Source organism: Tinamus guttatus, unplaced genomic scaffold, assembly GCF_059628265.1.
Source record: "Tinamus guttatus ecotype Peru unplaced genomic scaffold, ASM5962826v1 Tinamus_guttatus_pri_ptg000030l, whole genome shotgun sequence".
Classification (NCBI taxonomy): domain Eukaryota; kingdom Metazoa; phylum Chordata; class Aves; order Tinamiformes; family Tinamidae; genus Tinamus; species Tinamus guttatus.
In genome coordinates, this window is record NW_028288564.1 from 2305982 (window position 1) to 2324951 (window position 18970).

Sequence of the window (18970 nt, forward strand, 5' to 3'; positions counted from 1 at the left end):
TTTTGTTTAACCACATGCTCATATCAAGCTTTCCAGGAGTTTTCTGCTGGTGTTTTGGTACAGGCAGAACTTCACTCTTGGCCAAGTGGGAGGGAAACTTTGTCCAAAGTCTTCGCCGTGGTGCTCTTTGGAATCACTGCTCCTGCAGCCGGGGCGGCAAGGACGGTCCCAGGCGGGGATGTCAGGACGTCACTGCCGGTTCGGGAGCCGGCATCGCCTGCGCCCACTCCAGAATATCGGCGCACAGGGACTCGACGGCGTCGAGCCGCTCGATCTGCACCAGTTTGGTTAGCAGCTCGGGGATGCTGTAGCCCGCCGTGCTGATGCGGTCGAAGAGCTGCATGCCGTCCGTCATGCCGCCGATCTCATCGCGCTTCAGGCCGAAGCTCTCGGCGAGGTGGCGCCACGTCTTCACGATGGCTTTTTCGGTGTTGTAGGTCGAGCTGAGCATTCGGCTCGTTTTCTCCAGGCAGTCGAATGGCAGCTCCGTGGGACTCAGACCTGCAAAGGGAGGATTACGCAGTCAGATGGCTCCGCACACGAGTCTGGGCTGTTCAGAACATTTCTTATTAAAATACTCCAGCATACACTATTAGCAAGTACATCCAATATCTTTAAGTGCTAGTCTGTGATAGATATGTCTAGCTACAATGACACTGCTGCATGTTACTACTGGAGTTAATTCTTCCTTGTGACAGTAGGGGACAATATTAGTGGAATAATTAGGATATTAAGTTGGCTGGGAAAGAAGTTATTACAGGGGTTGTATATATTCCTGTGACACTAACTGCTCCGTAGTTGAAAACTGTCCTTGTAGGAGCACGAGGAGCGAGGTGAAGCAATGATGTTGACCGCTTCCAAGCAAAAAAGTCCCTGCAAGTGCTTGTCATTGCTATCACTGAATGGCTAGAGAGGATTTAGCGCTCATCTTGGGGGAGGGAACAGGGAGGGAACACTACGTTTTTCTGGACAATTTCTTGTACGATCACAGACCATAGGAGAGAATCAGCAACAGCATCTTGTCAAAAACAATCTTTTGGATTATAGTTTTCCTGCTTTGTACATAGTGGCAGCAGTTTGGTGGGAGATAGACCTTCCTGAACAACAGAAAACCCACAAATGTGCACGCAAACACACACACACAGTTTACATATGTCAGGGGAAAGAAAATGTGGTTGTATATCCAGGGTTAACACTTAGACACTTAAATTTACTTGGAAGCTAAACTTTTGGTCATGGGGAGCGGGACAGCATTGAGAGAAACCTTGGAGGTCAAGATATAGGTCAAGAATCTAAAATATGATTCTGACCCTTTGCAAATCACACTTTCACATTTGGAACAGATTCATATCTGTTATTCAAGTAACCCTAAATACATAAATGAGACAGGCTTCCACTGGATGAGGAATAGATAGTGTTTCCCTACAAGCTGGCCGCCGTGCATGCCCAAACACAACCCAGTGCTGCCCCTGCTGCCTCCCGTCAGAGGGAAACCCAGGCATCCAGCTGGAGCAGAGCGCAGATCCAGTCAGGACAGTTCTGTCAACGGGGCCCCATGTTGCTTCCTAAGGGCAGGTGAATACAGATCTGCTTGCAGAGTATCTTCTCCCACATTTGGGCTTTCCTTATAGCTCACTTTTCCACAGGCAGACGGGGATTTCTATTCTGTATTCTATTCTTTCTGTGATCTAATTTTGTGCTGTTAGCATTGCCGCAAGTTTTACACACTCACCTTCTGCAACGTCGCATACGTTGGCGTACACATCAAGTATCTTTTTCCTTCGACTCTGAATCTGCATGAAAAGAGTTTTATTTCTTTATTTCTTTCTTTATTTTTTTCCAGTCATGAAAATGACTGTAAATAATTAGCAGCCATCAGTATAAAACCTCTGGGAGATCCTCAACCAGGGCTCTGAATACAAGCGTTTATTATATAAAGTCCTCACAGGCCCCCTTTTGAAAATGTATAGAGGCACATGTAGAAATTCAATGAAGAATAAACATTTTTCACTGTTAGAGATATTTCTTTTCACGTTCTAATCTCCTTTTAGATCAGTCACTTTTCTGCTTTAAGTGTTTTTGCATTTAATTTCTCTTTGAGACTGAAGCAAAGTGCTGACAAAGAGGATAAATACAGTACCACATAGTACAGGCAATTAATGCAGGGATATCCAGGTAAATGAGGATGGGATTAACCACAGGGGATTAATTTCAGACTGGAATTCCTTTCTCCCAGTAATGGAGAAGGACTGTAGAGGAGGGGATCTTGCTTTCTGACATTTGACACAGAACTGCTTAGGCAATTACTAATTTTACATACATGCCTGGTTGAATCTGAAACACTTTACAGATAGATAAAAAAAATCAGTGAAGCTTTAGAGAGGGAAAATCTGAGGTCCAAGGTGCTGTAGTCATTTTTGACAAGGAAGAGATGCAGACTGAACACCTGACATTTTCCAGGCAAAAACAGACATTTTGATGTAATTTCATTTAGCAGAAGTGCTCCCAAGGTTTAGCCTTGGATTCAATGTGTAGTGAAAAAAAAATGTCAAAGTGTCAGGTGTTCTGAGGGACTGGAACTGTCAACACTCTGCCAGGTCTCATTAGGACTGAGCTATTTGAAAAGCTGATTTCTTGATGGGACTCTAGTATTATCTTCACAAATTCACCACTTTTCACAGAAAAGCAGCTTGGAAAAAGCTCCATTTGGACTGTTTTGTTTGTGAAAAACATAGAAAACAACTCCTTGTTTTCAATGGGCTCCATGGGCCAAGGCACATCAGTTACATGGATTAATAAACATTTATTCAGAGCCCACAAAATGGCAGCTCTACCCGGAGGCGCAGAGGCTGTCCAAATATGTTGCATCTCAGGGAATGAAGATGCAGGTAATAGAAGTTGTTCACATATTCTCCACAAAATTCATGTGTGTTTGGTCATTTAGGTAGCTATTGCACATTCGGATTTGCTGTTTCAGAGTCCTGGAAGCATAAAAATTTCATTTAATGGTATTCTTAAAAATTCCACTTAAGCAAACTGTTAGATGCCCATTTTTACTCTGCCCTCCTTTTTCGGGCAGAGAAGGAGACTTAATAATTCCTAAAAAAGAAAAATAATGAAAAAATATGCAAGATGCTGTTTTTACCAGAGCCTGAAGAATTTGTAATGCTTATGCTGAAAGCAAACAGGTAAATCTGAATCTGGTTTGAGATCCTCTCTGTGGTGGCTCATTGCCACCAATGTATTGTGTCCAGTTCTGGGTTCCACAGTACAAGAGGGATGTGGAGCTGCTGGAGAGAGTCCAGCGCAGGGCTACAAGGATGATCAGGGGCCTGGAACATCTGCCGTATGAGGAGAGGCTGAGGGAGCTGGGCCTGTTCAGCCTGGAGAAGAGAAGGCTGAGAGGGGATCTAATCAGTGTCTATAAGTACCTCAAGGGAGGCAGTGAGGAGGATGGGGCTGGCCTCTTTTCACTGGTGGCGACCGACAGAACTAGAGGTAATGGGCACAAACCGAAGCACCAAAAGTTCCACAGGAACTTAAGGAAAAAATTTCTTAACAGAGAGTGTGACAGAGCACTGGAACAGGCTGCCCAGAGAGGTTGTGGAGTCTCCTTCTCTGGAGATCTTCAAAACCCGCTTGGACGCAGTCCTGTGCCACATGCTCCAGGTGACCCTGCATGTGCAGGGGGGTTGGACTAGATGACCTCTAGAGGTCCCTTCCAAACTTAAGCATTCTGTGATTCCATGATTCTATGATTGCAAAATAGTTTGTGTTTTAATTAGGAAGCAGCAGCCTTGGTTAAGAGTAGGCCTTTAACTTTCTTTAACTTTGCCCAACAGCTGCTTAATAATTTTATTCCCTGTACTAAATACATTAATTCATCTCTAGCCTCAAACAAATTGCTGCTCTTCTAACTTTCTGGCAACTGGCTTAACTGCAAAATCTCAGATAGCTGGGAGAGCCCCTTGATGCACTCTGCACCTTTACTGAAAGGCTTGTCTTTAACCCCATCAGCAGGCCTCAGGCCATGAGGAGCATATTACAACAGAAAGTCTTGAAGAAATAGTTCATGTGCTTATATAAAGTACTCAACAGAAAGTATCTAGCGCATATGGTCTTTGGAAGTCACGTCCTATGAAATGTTCTGATTTTGTGCATACCCAGCTTGTGTTATTTAATTTTAAGCAAGTGCATAGAAAAGTATGATAAAGATCGAAAGCTCATAAGGCTAAATTTTAAAATGTGAACACTGGAGTAGTAAGTTATTTTCACTGGTTGAAATTGTCTGTGAAAAAAAAAAATATTTCTCGGGTTTGAAACTTTTTGCATCTGGTCTCTGCTGAGAAAGGAGCTATTTTACAAAGTTTGAGCTAAACCATCTCAACAATTTAAAACATGCAAATATGAAAAGGTATATTTTCAAACCTTTTTATCTTAAAAAGCCCCAAATGGCTGACATTAACTGATTGCTTTTATCAGTTATTTCTGCTTTTTTTTTTTTTCCCCTCTCCTGAAGTTCTAAAAGCTTAAAAAACATCTGAGCAGATGATTTCTTTTTAAGGATGGTTTCATGTTGACATCGAATAAAAAAGGCAACTGGGTGAGGGAGTGCCCTAAATATGCCTTGAAATACCCTTACTGTGATAAAAGTGCCCTGGGCAGTGTACAGCCAGCAGGAAGGAAAAAAAGACCTTCCGCAGTAAAACAGTAGATTGACGTTGTTCTTTGTAAGACAGGAGTGGCCTTCAAATCTGCGTTTTTGAAAATTACTCACAAAACCTAAGTACAAAACCACATATTATTGAAAATCGTATGACATAGAAACACTCGTGCCACACATTAGAGCATTAGCTGCTCTAAAACATCTAAGAAACCCAAATGCTATGCCACAATATGAATCCAGGCAAGCTGTAAACTTATTTTTCTATCCTCTTTTTTCCTTGGTAAATGTAAGTGTTGCTATGTTAGGATTTTGCTGTTCATTTTTTCTTTCTTTAAACTATAAAACACAATGCTCAAAAGAACAAAGTTATTACTCTGGCCAGAAATTTACTTTTCAACTCTGAACAGCACATATATATGCATATATATATACACAGATCACCTCTGAAATTCTGGAGGAATACTATATGCCACTATGAGATTTTCTAATAAATTTGTCTGGAGAAATTCTCTTGCAAATTAGTTCAATCTCTATAATGCATTTGGGGTTGATAGATGGTGTCTGTAAAAAAAAAATGTACCCTCCATTTTTAGATCTCAAAATAGCCTTACCCCAGTTGCTTTGTTGTTCGTAGAAGATTTATCTCTGGCCAAATGCACTAGAGATAGCAAGCATCTCTCTGGGGTCCCTTGCTTGTCGACCGCGGCTTCTTCATCACTATCCATACTACGACTTAAAAGTCGTTCATTCTCAGAAGATGCATCATTTTCACTGTAAAATGAAGGATAAGGTTATCTTAGTGATGTCCCTCTTGGTGGAATTCCAAAGAATGGAACAAAAAAGATTTTCATTTTTTCGAAAAACATGCCCAGGTGGTACCCCAAAAAAGGAGTTTCCTTAAGGCCTGGAGCAGAAGCTGTGTTTGCTTCTCCCAGCTGACAGTCAAGAGGTAACCCTACATACCTGACCAAAGGCATGCATGTGGGGGCTACTCTCCAGCCCTAAAATGGACCTTTCTAACAAGGAGACAGAGCACCAAGGGCTGATGGTTGCAGAAGGAGAGGACCTCTCCTTGGTCCTCGCCTGTCTCTCTTAGAAACCGAAGGGGAAGAAAACATGACTAAGTCATCTGGTCTTCACCCTGCTGAAGCAAAACCACGAGCCTATTCACGCAATGCCCTACACAACGTTGGACACAGGGGGCTCCCCAGTCTGTGGCAGTTCAGGGGCCTGTCTGGGCTGTGAGATGGAGCACATGGTGTCCCAGGCAAGGCTGGCACGTTAGGTGGTGGTGGTCACCTCAGCTTGCCCAGAAAAGCTGATTCCTACAACCACTGACACGTTATATCATGCTCTGCCAGAATTTACAGCATTGAAAATTTGGGGGCCAATTAACTCCATTTTGCTTTTTGTGTATTACTACAAACCACGCCAAAAAAAAAAAAAAAAAAATATCAGCAGTGGAAGTTTGGATGTGGTGAGCATGTTCCTTTCCTGCTTCAGTCAGACTAGAAGGATAGTTATTTTTTACATACCTTTTAGCAGTTTTAGCTGGAGTTGCTGTAAGCTTTTCAAACTCTTCTTTCTCAGAGAATATCACAACATTATCTGCAGATCAAGAAGTAAAGAAGTTTGAATTGCCAGTGAATTTCTGAATGAGCGTTCTGTCTTAAGAAAGAGCTGTGTCAGCTGGCAATCTTATTGCAAGTATAAATCTTTTTGCTCCCTTTTAAATTACTAACAGAGGATTAAGTGACATCCTGGAAGTGCAAAAACTATTATATACCATTTTCAGTAAACTGACACAGAATGTATACGATTAAAAGGGGAGATGGCAAGTATGATTGATTAAGAATATCTAATTCAGTGTCATTTTGGATAGAAAAAGCAAACTCTAAAGCAATTTATACCTTGCACTTCTTTCTTCTCTTCTTGTGTGTTGGCCTGAGCTTCAACATTTTTTACAGAGTGGCTCTTGCAACAGGCTAGGATATAAAAATAAAACTTAATGATTATTCTCAGTAGCTACCTAAAAATAGCATTTACAGCTAAAATTTCATATGCTGAACAATTACCTTGAGCGGAAGGTTTTGTTTTCACAATGTAGAACATGATGATGAGGACAATAGCAATAGCCATTATGAATATGGTAGACATTGCAATTATGAGAGCTGTAGCCAGATGTCCTTGACCTGAAAGATCTGCTGCAAACACAAAGAAATACTTTGTAAAGAACCTGCTCTCAAAATCAATGAACAGTTAACAGTTTGCAGCCTGCTCTAAACGTAGTTTGCATCTTTCTTTATTGGATCTGACCCTTGCCTGTCCTGTTGAGCCCTGAAAAAACTTAGTATTTCATCTCAAAGGCAAATTAATTGACAGGGTTTTACAAAATTACAACATTTATGCTAGTTGTCATAAGAAATACTTGATCATGCTTCATTAGATATGTAGAGGTAATATAGGGAACTGCTGATAATATAGGAAACTATACGTGAGCAGGAATAGCAGAATTCCTAACACCGACTTCTGGGAAACAGCATCAAAAAGAAAATGTATGGACAAACAGGTCAAAAGCACATGCACAAAACTGATGCTTTTCTAAGAAGAGACTTAAAATACAAGGTGGCTGGGAGATGGATTTAAAATAACATACGTATGAAGGGATTTAAAGCCGAACTTAAATGTAATAAACTAGAATCCAGAAGTCACAAAAGGATGCAGAAAATGAGAAATAAGATAAAAAGCATGAAGACTTGAGCTTTTCTGAAAGCATGATCCTCAAGGTCCTGTCTACGGACAAAATGGGGAAGATCAGCAGCACCAGCCTCTCATTAGCAGCATTTTTTCCTACTATGTCTTCTCATGTTCAGGTATTTTGAACAGCTAATAACCATAATGGAGAACTGTCTATGTTGGTTCAACAAGAGTTATGGAGGCTGTAGCCGTGCATTAAATTACTTTCACAAATCTAAGCTAAGCTTTGCTGAGTCATAATGCCACTTCTCTGTAGCCACAAACAATTAACAAATCATTAACCAAGAAATAAAAATCCATTCTGAATCGGTTTTAGTAGCAGGTTCAGCGATCTGGAAGTCACAGCAATAAATTACACACCGGTAGTCTTCAGTGCAGTTGCATTGGACGGGTGCTAATCTCAGGAGCAACATCTGCTAAACCAGATGGTGTGTGTAGTCGTACCTTTGTGAGCGTGCTGGTAAGGCGAGAAGGTGCTTGTGCCAGAGGTGCTGGGGAAAACGGCTGAAATGCCGGAGGTGGCGCCTGCACCTGCAACATTCACAGAAATGCCATAAGCTCCTACGTAGAGGATTAAGTGAGATGATTGTCCAATGGGTCTAAATTCTACAGTTAATTTTAAAAGTTGTTATTTTCATTAATCCTTCAGATGATGTCATGCTTCATGTTTTCAAAGCAATTAAACAAGTCACAAATTAATGTCTTTTGACAATACCAGACAATACTGAAATGATGGGGAATTAGGCTGTTGATGGGAATGCTTTCATGCAGAGGAACAGAATTCCAAAAAAGGAATAAACATATTTATGGAAGAAAACATTTCCTTTGTTTCTCAAACAACCTTTAACCTAACTGGTACACAGGTTATACAAACAGATACTGTCAACAGACACTGGAAACCATTTTCTAGCACTGGAACCCCTGCTGCTTTATATTATCTGTATATTGAAGTCCAGGAGTAATTGAATCCAGCTGATCTGAAGCCAAAACACTGTCCCAGTCATCTGGTAAGGTGTATACAGCACCCATCTTAAAAACACAGCTTGGCAACTACAGCAGCTGAGAACTAATCATGCTATTTACTGACTTAGTAAAAGCTACAAGAAATTAAACCCACCAGGTAAACTTGACAGGAAATTAAGTGGCCTGCAATGATCTGAGAAATGTTCCATGGTTAAGAACAAAGAAGCAGACATGCTCTTCAAATTAAGATAAATGTTTTATAAAAAGAAAAAAAAAAGTGTTGCCTAACACAAAATGTGACTCTACGCAGTGAATGAGAAATGAAGATCCCTAAGATGGCCACAAAGTATGAGCTGCAGATGGCTTCAAAAGACATGTGCTTTTACAATGCTAAAACTCCTTTCAAACCTCATTTGTTGGAAGAAATGGATTCATTCATTATTATTGCTTTTTTTCAAACTGAAGTAGTGTTTTCATAAAGTTTTCAATATACAAATTTGTTAACTCAGATGCCTTTAGTATTATGTAAATGACCCATTAATCTCGCCTCTGGTCCCTTCTCCACAACAGGCTCAGTTCTCAGAATTGTTTATAAGCTCCAGGAACTACAATGTACCAGTAGAGCTTCTAAATAACACACAGCGACAATGTCATCTGCATGGAATGGAGTGTGAAGATGGGCAAGTTGTTAAAATCTCAGCAATTCTTCACAAAAAATGAAATGAATCATCCTCGTTCTTGACTGATGAACCAACCACCACTCGTGGTTGGACAAGGGAGGGAATTCAGTAACCAGCCAGTGTTGCAGCCCGCTCCTTCCTTCCACGTCCGCTGCTCCCGGCCTTCCGCCCGCTCTTGCCGTTCCCCGGCAAACCCAGTTACTGCGAATCTCTGCCGCTCCTGCAAGCTGCAACAAGCCAAGGAGAGCTGCTCTCCCACTGCCTTTCAGCCAACACACACGAGCTCTTTGCCTTGCTCTGCCTGCGGGTTATCCAGCAAGCTGGAGCTCGTCTCCCTCCCAAGCAAGGTTTATTGCGCTCTCTTCTTTATGCCCCCATTCTAAACATGCAGTTACTGAGAGAGTTTGTAACTTGCTTATTCCATCTTTCAGCCATTGCATAGGATTAACGTAATGTTTTTCATTTGGCAGAAGGTCATCCCTGCTCCTTTCAGCATTCCCGCCATGCCCACGACACTGCAACCACACGCTGCATGACGGCACGTGCATAACAGGGGCTGCACCCCACTGCTTTTTGTGTCACCCCTGCCACATGTGCACACACCGGGTCCTCCCCAGTGCAGCTCCCTCTCAGAGCCGACGTGCAGCCTCCTCCTGCAGTTACATGAGAGTGGGACTGCCTGGTTTGCTCAGGAGCATCTATCATGGCAAAAGCTAGGCCGGTGCTAGAACATGATGGCTTTTCTATATACGCCTCTGTGGGAGTTAGTCATTATGCATATTTTAAGCCTATTATCAAATTTAATAATTTGGCATATGCATTATGAGCCAAGACTTTTCTTTAGATGTGGCTTAGAAGAAAGGGCCAATTCAAGCACCTGCAGTAAAAAGGGGAACCAAAAATGCCAGCTTCTGCAGAATTGCTGTTCGGGCCATTTTTGCAACAGCAAAAAGAAACAAAACTCATAGCTGTTCTTTTTCCTACATACAGCATGACTACAAAGAAGTCAGTCATTCCAGTTTGCATCCAGATCACATTATTAATTCTGGTTCCAATATAGATGACTCTTACATAATCAATAAAAACTTAGATATAGTGCAGGCAGAGTCATCCTGAGGTGCTGCAGCACAACATATGGAAATAACTCTATTTTAGGCACAAAAAAAAGACCGATGGCTATAATATAGCTGTGCAAAAGAGTGCTTTATATTCCTGGACACCTCCAAGTAATACTGTAGGAATGTGGTAAAGACATTAGGAAAGAAGGTTATCACTGAGAGTATGTCAGCTTTTACATTATACATGCTTTTATTAAAAAAATGTAATTTAGTCATAACTTTCTCAGAGTCTAAATATAGTTACATTTAAAAAAAGATTATTTTATTGTTTAAAAGAACAATTGACTTGCATTCACAATTGAGAATTTGTTTTTTTTCTTAACTCTTAACTTTTTTTTCTTAACTTTTATTTAAGTTACCATGCTGCCAGCCTTTTGTCCCTATAGTCAACAAATACAAGGCAAATTTTTGTTGCAAAGAACTTTGCTACTGTATGTAAAACAGGGCTATTAGAGTGGTTCATGTATCACAAGACAGATTTACAATAAAAAGCAAGTGATCAACAAAACGACCAGATTTGTGAGAAGGGGGCACAGGGAGGGAGGGAGGTTTTACCAACATGTTCTCCTGCAAGTGCTAGTGACTGAAGAAAACCTGGTGCAATAAGAGAGCATATGTGTTTCTGACACGGCAAGTGTCAGCATATTGGTCTGTGCATAGGACTGCTGCTCATAGCTATCAACAGCTTTTTTTAATGCTTTTAATAAAAATATACAAAACGCGTATACACAGACTATCATCAGAGTGATTCACTCTGGATCTCTCCTCTCTTCCAAACAAGAAGCATTTAAAAAAAGTCTCTGGACATGCTTGTATCTATTTCTTGCTATTTAACCCTAATGCACCCTCCTTTTCGGTGCCCAGGTCTGTTTGGGAAGGGCCCCCCGGGCGCGGCGCCCGCGACCGCCTTCACGCAGCGACGCGCCATGAAGCGCGCCGAAAAAATGAACCAGCGGCCTGAAATACGAGGTGGAAAATGAAATATACCGAGCTGAAATTCAAGGAAGGTAGAAAGTTTACGGCTGACAAAGTAATCTAAAGCTAGATTATATCTAAGCCTAGTCTAAATAAAGAGCTCGATGCTGAGAAAACATAGGTCAGAAGTCTCAGATTAAGGTAAACCTGTATTCAGTTTCTGTAATGTAAATCTCTGTTCACTTACTCACACAAAAGGTTTGGTTTTGAACTTAAGGAAACACCACCTCACAGGGAAACCCTATACACTTGGAAAGTAATGAATGCTGAAGCAGCTGTCAAAATTGAGCCGCTTTCTAAGGTACCTGCTTATGAATCTAGCAATCAAACCTTACCCAAGCCTGAAAGTAGGGTAAATCCCTAAGTAAAATGAGAATATCCCAGACTACAGAGGATTGGGTTTTGTTTTAGGGTCTTCTGCTGCCATGGGACATACAGATCGTGTCACCTTCTCCATGCAGAGAGCAGGGAGGACCGGAGCGTGGCAGGAGCTCAAGCCCCACTGCTGCTCCCACCCCTCGAAGCTTTCCTGAGGCTTCGTCCTCATATTAGGCTCCTTCCCTAACACAGGCGAACCCCAAGGGAAGGAGAATTTGGTGCCACCACCAGTGAACAGAAAAGCGCTGCCTGCAACGTTTCTCCCGCTCCGCATGTCACGGGGAACAGGGTGTCTGGAAATCAAAGAACTCAAAAGGAGGGGAAAAAAAAACAAAGCTTGTTAGCTCCAGCTAACAAGCGAATTCATTTGTAAGCATAATTTGAAACAGAAGTAAAAAAAAAAATGAAAAAATCCCAATGTTGATCATATTACAGAACAAAACTGGCTAAGAAAGTAAATTGGTGATATAATAAAGAATGGGGGGTTAAAAGTAAAAACACTTTGAAAAAGATATTTTTTCACTAATACCCAAGATTTTTCCATGCTAGTCTTGTTTCTGATCAGCATTTCAATTGAGTCTTTAGCACAGGGATATGGCAGTGCCCCCTCTGCCTCCCCCAACAAATACTTGCCAAGCCATCACTGTATTTTTTAGGCTTAAAAACCTACACAGGTTTTTAACACAGGATTGCAACTATTTGCATGTATATGAAAATATCAAGAAAAAAAGACAAGCAGAAATAACAATATTTTCTGCCCATATGAATATATGAAGATTGAAAAGAAACCCCCCCAATTGCTGAAGTCCTCTAAAGCAATGTGAATGGAAAGCATATTAGATGTAAGAAATAATTATAACTTCAAAGCACAGAGCTCTTCAAGTTCTTGTAGCAGGATTTGGTTTTGATTTTGCCATCAGTTTTGAACTGAAATGGCAAATACCGAAGGTTCAATAGAAGAGCAGAGTTTATTTTTATTTACTGATAGAGAACTGCAGCTGCTAAAAGATAAAATCTCTTCCAACAGTAACTGTACCTCTGTGCCAAATAAACTCCATGTAGGTTAACATATTCTGTCTTTGGCACATATTTTCACTCTGTGTAAAAGAAAAAAAAATATACCACATTGTCAGAGGCCTCAAGTGACTCTGGTCCCAGGGCTGTCGACAGAAAATTCAGCACCATTAACGACGGTAAGCCACGTCTCAAAGTGGTTTGGTGACCACTGTGCCCTGCTTTGCCCAGGAGGCCGGGCCCGGTGCCTGCCCCTCACCACAGGGCTGCTGTGGGTCACGGAGGTGCCGTATCCCGACCTGGCCTTCCCAGGCTCTCCCACACCTCCCGCACGGATGCACGTGGTGCCGGTCTCACACCATGCGCTTAGCGCTGCAGGGCTGGGAGCCCACAGCTCTAATAAAGAAACATAACTGGGCACAAAAACCACGAAAAAGTCTCCCTCTCCCCCTCTGCCTTTTCTATTTGTGCTATTTATGTCTCAATTTCCTTGAGAGAGAAAATAAATAAATGAAGGTGGCACAGGCTCATCAGGGAATTTCTTGCTTGCCCTTTACACTAATATTTCCAGGTGCTGGAGATGGGGTGTTCATCTTGTTTCCTTCGCCACCTCAAGGTTTGCTGACTGTGTAGGAGATGAAAGTTGCACAGCTGGCTCTTGGAGTTGAAAGCTATTTGTTTACCCTTTGATCAAAACCAAACACTTTTCTGCCAGATAAAATGTGCGATCAGGAAGACTCTTGAAGCAGGTTTCCACCCCGCAGCTCACGCGTCCCTCTTCGCTGCTGTTGTGGCACTGCGCACCACGGGGCCACGCAGCTCCCCACGTAGGTATTTCTCCTGCTAAGGAGATTGCTGTGCTCTGGTCCTGTCCCAGAGCTAACACAGGTGAAAGGTGGGATTTATCGTTTTCCCTTATTTTAGTGTCTATAAGTAAAGCACTTAAGCCAAAGCTTCTCAGTCTCAGCTTCCTATTTTGGAGTATCTTGCTGTCTTTGCTTCCGTACAACCCTTTGGGTCATCCATTCTCAGTGCTTTTCCCTCACAAAATTATCATGAAAGGGAACACGAAGGAGCTTAAGACAAAAATCAGTTCTAGGAGAGTGTCACCTTGGCAAATCTTAAGTTCCTGAATTCTATTCAGAGTTATTTCAAACTCTCAAGAAAGAAACTGAAGATGACTGGGACCATTTGGAAGTTTTCTAATGCCCTTTGAACCCTCCCTCATAGCAGCCAGAGTGCTCAACAAGCAGCTCCAATAAACAGAATTTGTTTCAAGTATAGGAATCATTTGTAATAAAGATCTCATATTACCCTTCCTACGACAGAGACTGCATGCTCACATTAACTGAGAGTGCAACAATTAGTTTAGACATTGGCAAAATTATGCAAAAAAATGCAATTGTGTTTCATTGCTCCAACTGGTATAATTTGATGCTAGTGATGTCTGTGATGAAGAGGTTTTATTTCTGGTCGCTCTCTTATATCACAATTTATGCTGTTTGCCACAAGGACGGGGAGCCTTTCAGACATTCTGGTTCCAAGGCTGATTTTCCATTTGGAGTCCAAAGCATTATTTGAGTTGAGAAGCCACCACTCCATACAGTATCAAGAGTTCTAGTCAGAATAAGTCAATTTGAGCTCAGTGATTTGAAGGACCATCACAAAGTGAATTTGGATTTTTAGACACTTTGCCACCTTTTAAACACTTGCAGTTGAATGGTTGGTATTACAGACTTGGTTAATACAGTAGTATTTTTCTTGCTAGGACTAATGTTCTCTCCAGCATTAGCACCCCATTGCTGCATAGGCTTATGCACTTGCCTAAACCCCTCCCAAAGAAAATATATATTTCACATATTTATTCTTGAGTTTTTCAAGTTAAATATGCATGTGGTTAGTCAGTTGCACAATTTGTGCTTTCCTCACAGCACTAAGCACGTTTATATTGTATCTGCCAAATATCCTACAAAGATTTGTTTTGTGACTTGAGCAATAGCTACAAGATCTTTTGCTACTTCCTTGTCCAATCCATAAGCTACAACATGTCCACTGTTACTAAAGAAATAGCTCAGTATGTGTTTGAGACTATCAATCAGAGCTGAGGAGGAAGTTTATTTCAGATGTTGTTTTTCATTTTGGAAGTAAGGCTTATTTATGGGCAGAAAGTATGGTCTCTATAGGAACTGGTGAGATAAAGACCCCGTGCCTTGAAGCAAGCATCTCAAAGTGTGTTGAACAGGGAGTCTGTGTGCTACGTATCCCTGATCAGCTGTTAATAAAGTTCCCAAACTCAACTGGCTCCATGAGAGGTCCTGCCGTTGCAGCTGTTAAATATAACAGCTTTAGGTCTGGCTGAGCTACCTCCATGGGGTGGCCAGCCTTGCAAGTACAAGCAGGAGAAAGGGTGTTTTTCTCCTCTCTTCTTCCCACGTACCCTCATCTCTTACCTAGACTCCTAACCTTGTCTTTTCCTCACTTTCCCACATCGCAGACTGGAGACTTCCCTAGCACCATGGCCTCACCACCAAACCCGTCCAATATCTCACCAAAATTATGCACACCCAGCCCTCGTCCCCTCCTCCTGCTCTCCTGGTAGGGGGTTTATAGCTGATCCGCTACTTCATGGACACCTGGCTCGGGGGAGCTCCTCCACGGGGGCTGTTAAACTCACCAAGAGCTCTGTGCCGGGGTGTTTATCCTCCGGCTCATCTTGTTCTTTAGGAAAGGTAGGAGCTGCTAATGCCCTGTCCACCTTTGAAGTGGGCTGCAGAGCACTGATGATACACACTTTGGCAGCATCTAAACTAGGCAATTACTTTCTTTTTTTTGCGTTAGTATGTGCTCTGGGAGCTTCGTGGAACCACTGCTTCGAAATCAAGTCGGCAAAACACTGTAGTTCTTTTTCATGGTGAGGACTTTTAAAAGAACAGACAGTATGGAGTGCATTTTGCTTGTACATGCATCACCTTTCCCTACCTGGGGTACTGCCTGCTTTCGTCTATTTTCTTTGCTTTTTCTCCTAATCTGCTCTGGATTCTCCTAGAGAGTGTCCAAATCAGGACATTTGTTCATTCAGAGAGAACTTTCTTCCTAAGGAAGAAATAAATCTTCTGGAGGTTGCCTCTGCATTAGAGTGCTCTTAGGAGGCTGTTTTCCTTATCCATGGCATAAGGATGAATCAGCCTTAGCACTAATGCAGCATAAAGATGAACAAGGACCACTGAAGCATCTCTCAGATACATACTTTTTTTTTCCCAGTTGGAAAACTACAGCTTCTTTTGTAAGTGAAGTCTGCACTTTTTTCAGCTTTTTTTTTTTTTTTTTGTCAGGGCTGGCTGTCATACTCCAGTGTCACCCTTGCATCACTTTTTGAAACCTAAGGATATAAGAAGGTGGATGTACTTTTACTAAAGCCTAGAAAGTTTCCTGAAAGTGCTTTCTTCACAGCTCAACTGAAATTGAACGAACAAAATATATACAGGTTTGTGACTTCTCATATATACTTTGTTGAACAATCATTAATAAGTTCTGTCTCGAGTGCTTTAATGTATGAAAACTGCAACATGACTGAGAAATAGCAGGTCCTAAAGTTAAAGCTTGTGATCTCCCCTCACATGTTCAGTATTTGCTTCCTCTGTTGGCAAGTCTATTTGGAAGCAGAAATTGTTTTACTGGAGACTGACTCAATGTTTGAACATAATAATAATCGCTGAAAGCCTTCATATTGAGCTTGCAGATGATTCCAAGTCAAAACCAGATGAAAGGCACAGAAATCACAGCACACTTACATTCCTTGGTGTTAGGAGGCGCCAACGAGCACGAGTAGCAAACCATGCCGTAGATGTTTCGAGGTCTGTTCTCCAGCATGTAGTAACTAAATGAAGGGCAAGATGAGGCAAAAAGAGTGTAAAATAATACGTAATAACTGAGCATGGTTGAGCAGCAACCAATTACACTGAGATAAAAATCACTTTTAAGAAACTTTTATAAGCAATTTGATGCAATGATTATTCTTTTTTTTTTTTAACTGCCTGAATAGAGACAGTGTTTCTCTTCTTCCACCCCGCCTTAAAGGTAATTAATCAACAATCAAGCCTACATGACAAGAAGAAGTATCATTGCCTAAAACAACATTATTCTCCTTGCTGAGTTCAAGCTGCAGTTAGAGCATGCCCTGGGAAAAAATTTAAAAAGACTTTTCAAATAGGCAGAGCATTATTTTTGAAGTCGTAATCATTCAGGCAAGACCACCAGTTGGATATTGTTGAATAATTTTCTTCACAAGCACAGTAAGGATAATCTTCTCAGCAAAGGAGAGAAAAGCCAAATCTGAGCCAATTTTGAGTATCAAATAGAGGAAAACACCCCCTCACAGAGAAAGACAGAAACTTTCATTTCTGTATAGCTCACAAATTAGCCCTTGATATCAGATTTCTAGCACAAAGAAAGGTTTTTCATTTTGACCTTCTGGGTTGCTAATAAAGCTAGTGCTGAAATAAGGCAATCGGGGATACGAGAATATGATCCACAAGCAACCTAATGATTAAATCACATCAAAATCATAGACAGTTGATGCTGACAGATAAGCTTTTACAAATCACTTGTTCAATCTTAGTGGAAAAAAAAATTGTAATCTAGTACAGCAAGCACTCATTATGCAGCTGAATACCCAACATGATAAACACTTGATGCAGTAATGAATCTGTTTTCTGCTCTTACATAGCTATCTACGTATGTGTAATACTTTTTTTTTTAAAACAAATTGCATATTAGAAAATTACTGCTGAAGCTGTCTATTAAAATCAATTGCTCACTCATTACTAAGGAATATAGGTACAGGAAACTGAGTTTTCCTGAGGTGCAGGGAAAGGCTGCAAAAGTACATCGAATGAATGCAGCTGCTGCTTTTTTCTTATTATTTTTAAAAGATTCACCCTCACTCTTCTCTTTTTGAATGGTTTCTATGCCCCATGTTGCTGCTCTGCTTATCTCAACAGCAAAAACTCATTTTTTCTTTATTATGGGGCCTGCATAATGTTAGATTGTGGAGCAGTTAGTTAATAAATAAGCAGGAAATGACTGCCAAATCATACACACATACACAAAGGGAAAAAAAGAAAGAGTGGCAGGTCAAAGATACACATAGCTTTATACAGAAAAAACAAGACAGTTAAGATTCACAGTCTAAAGGCCACAGTGGCTTAAAGAAGATAAACAACCATTCTGACAGTTAATAAAAATCAAGCCGGTGGCATACGTCTTAGTTTTGGTCACAGTGCAGAATGGTGGAGGATGGGCAGAGAAAATTGCAGGAGACATTCATGGGCAAGCAACTGTTAACTTGCGTGTGTAGGAAATTCTGCAATCGCAAGCATTAATGATTGGCCCCTGCAAAATGCCAGCAACAGATCTGTATTTCTGCCTATTTTGCAATGCACGAAATATTAAAGGCAATGTTGGAAATAATTGATCGTGTTGTATCACTAACTATGGAGAAGAAGTGGCTCAAGAATGAATAAAAGAATGATCTTCAGTTTTCATGGTGTTTCTCTTCCATTGAATTATATTTTTCCTGGGCACCCATTGGTCTCAGATTTTGAAGTATTACAGGAAAAATTCAAGAGTAAACATTAGACTAAAGAATACACTTCTGTGTTTTCATGCTTAACAACATGATAGTTTATCTTGGATTTATGTTAGTGGTGTCAAGTCAGGAATTTGCTGGTCCCAGAAGCAAAGACCCAGCTTCAGGTTTGCTCCTCTGCAGTGACCAAGGCACCTGCAAGTGAGGGACTAACTCTCAGCACAGATCAGTCCATCCACAGAGAGAAGGGAAGTGCTGAGTTGGAAGCATCTGCTGCCATACTCAGAACTGCCAGGAAGGGCTGCATTTTGCTTGAAACTCACATGTTAAACCTCTTCATTCAAAAAGCAAATGGAGCAAAGAGCTCGTTTGTGCTTTTAAAACACCTCAGAGAAAAAAATGAATTTGCTATAACCATTGACAAACATGTAACAAGGGAAAGTATCATCAGCAGAGGCATCTCTGCCTCCACTTTAAAGGGAAGCAGCTTTGTAGTCCCTCTTGTCAGTTGCTCGCAGGGAAAAGCAGTAAGATGCTGGGGCAGTATTAGGGTGATGTGTCTTCAACGTTTGCTCTGTCCTTGCTCTTAATGGAAGTCCACTATGGCCACTGCTGAGAACAGAGGAGTGGGTTAGAGGGACCCTTGCTCTGAACCACTGTAGCCACTCTCAGGTGGTTACGATCTCAGGTGTGCTCTGACTAGGCAATGCTAAGGGAAAAACTCATTGAGGGAAACGGCCTGAATTGCACTCAATTCCTGCACTCTTGACTTATCCTGACTTATTAGCATGATTGCAGAGCCGCTGGTCAGGAGCAGGCCTTTGAGGGGGGT

At 41.4% G+C, this 18970-nt stretch overlaps 1 protein-coding gene across 1 annotated transcript in view; it reads right to left on the reverse strand.

The window, feature by feature from the left end:
- Nucleotides 1-181: 181 nt before the first annotated feature.
- EDAR (ectodysplasin A receptor) overlaps nucleotides 182-18970 on the reverse strand; it is a 68351-nt gene continuing 49562 nt past the window's right edge. Inside the window, exons 5-12 of the mRNA XM_088529987.1 lie at nucleotides 16343-16428; nucleotides 7868-7954; nucleotides 6742-6870; nucleotides 6577-6651; nucleotides 6202-6274; nucleotides 5278-5437; nucleotides 1733-1793; nucleotides 182-501 (exon numbers count right to left, since the gene is read on the reverse strand). Coding sequence (XP_088386113.1) covers nucleotides 182-501; nucleotides 1733-1793; nucleotides 5278-5437; nucleotides 6202-6274; nucleotides 6577-6651; nucleotides 6742-6870; nucleotides 7868-7954; nucleotides 16343-16428 — 991 coding nt within the window. The remainder of the gene's footprint in view (nucleotides 502-1732; nucleotides 1794-5277; nucleotides 5438-6201; nucleotides 6275-6576; nucleotides 6652-6741; nucleotides 6871-7867; nucleotides 7955-16342; nucleotides 16429-18970) is intronic.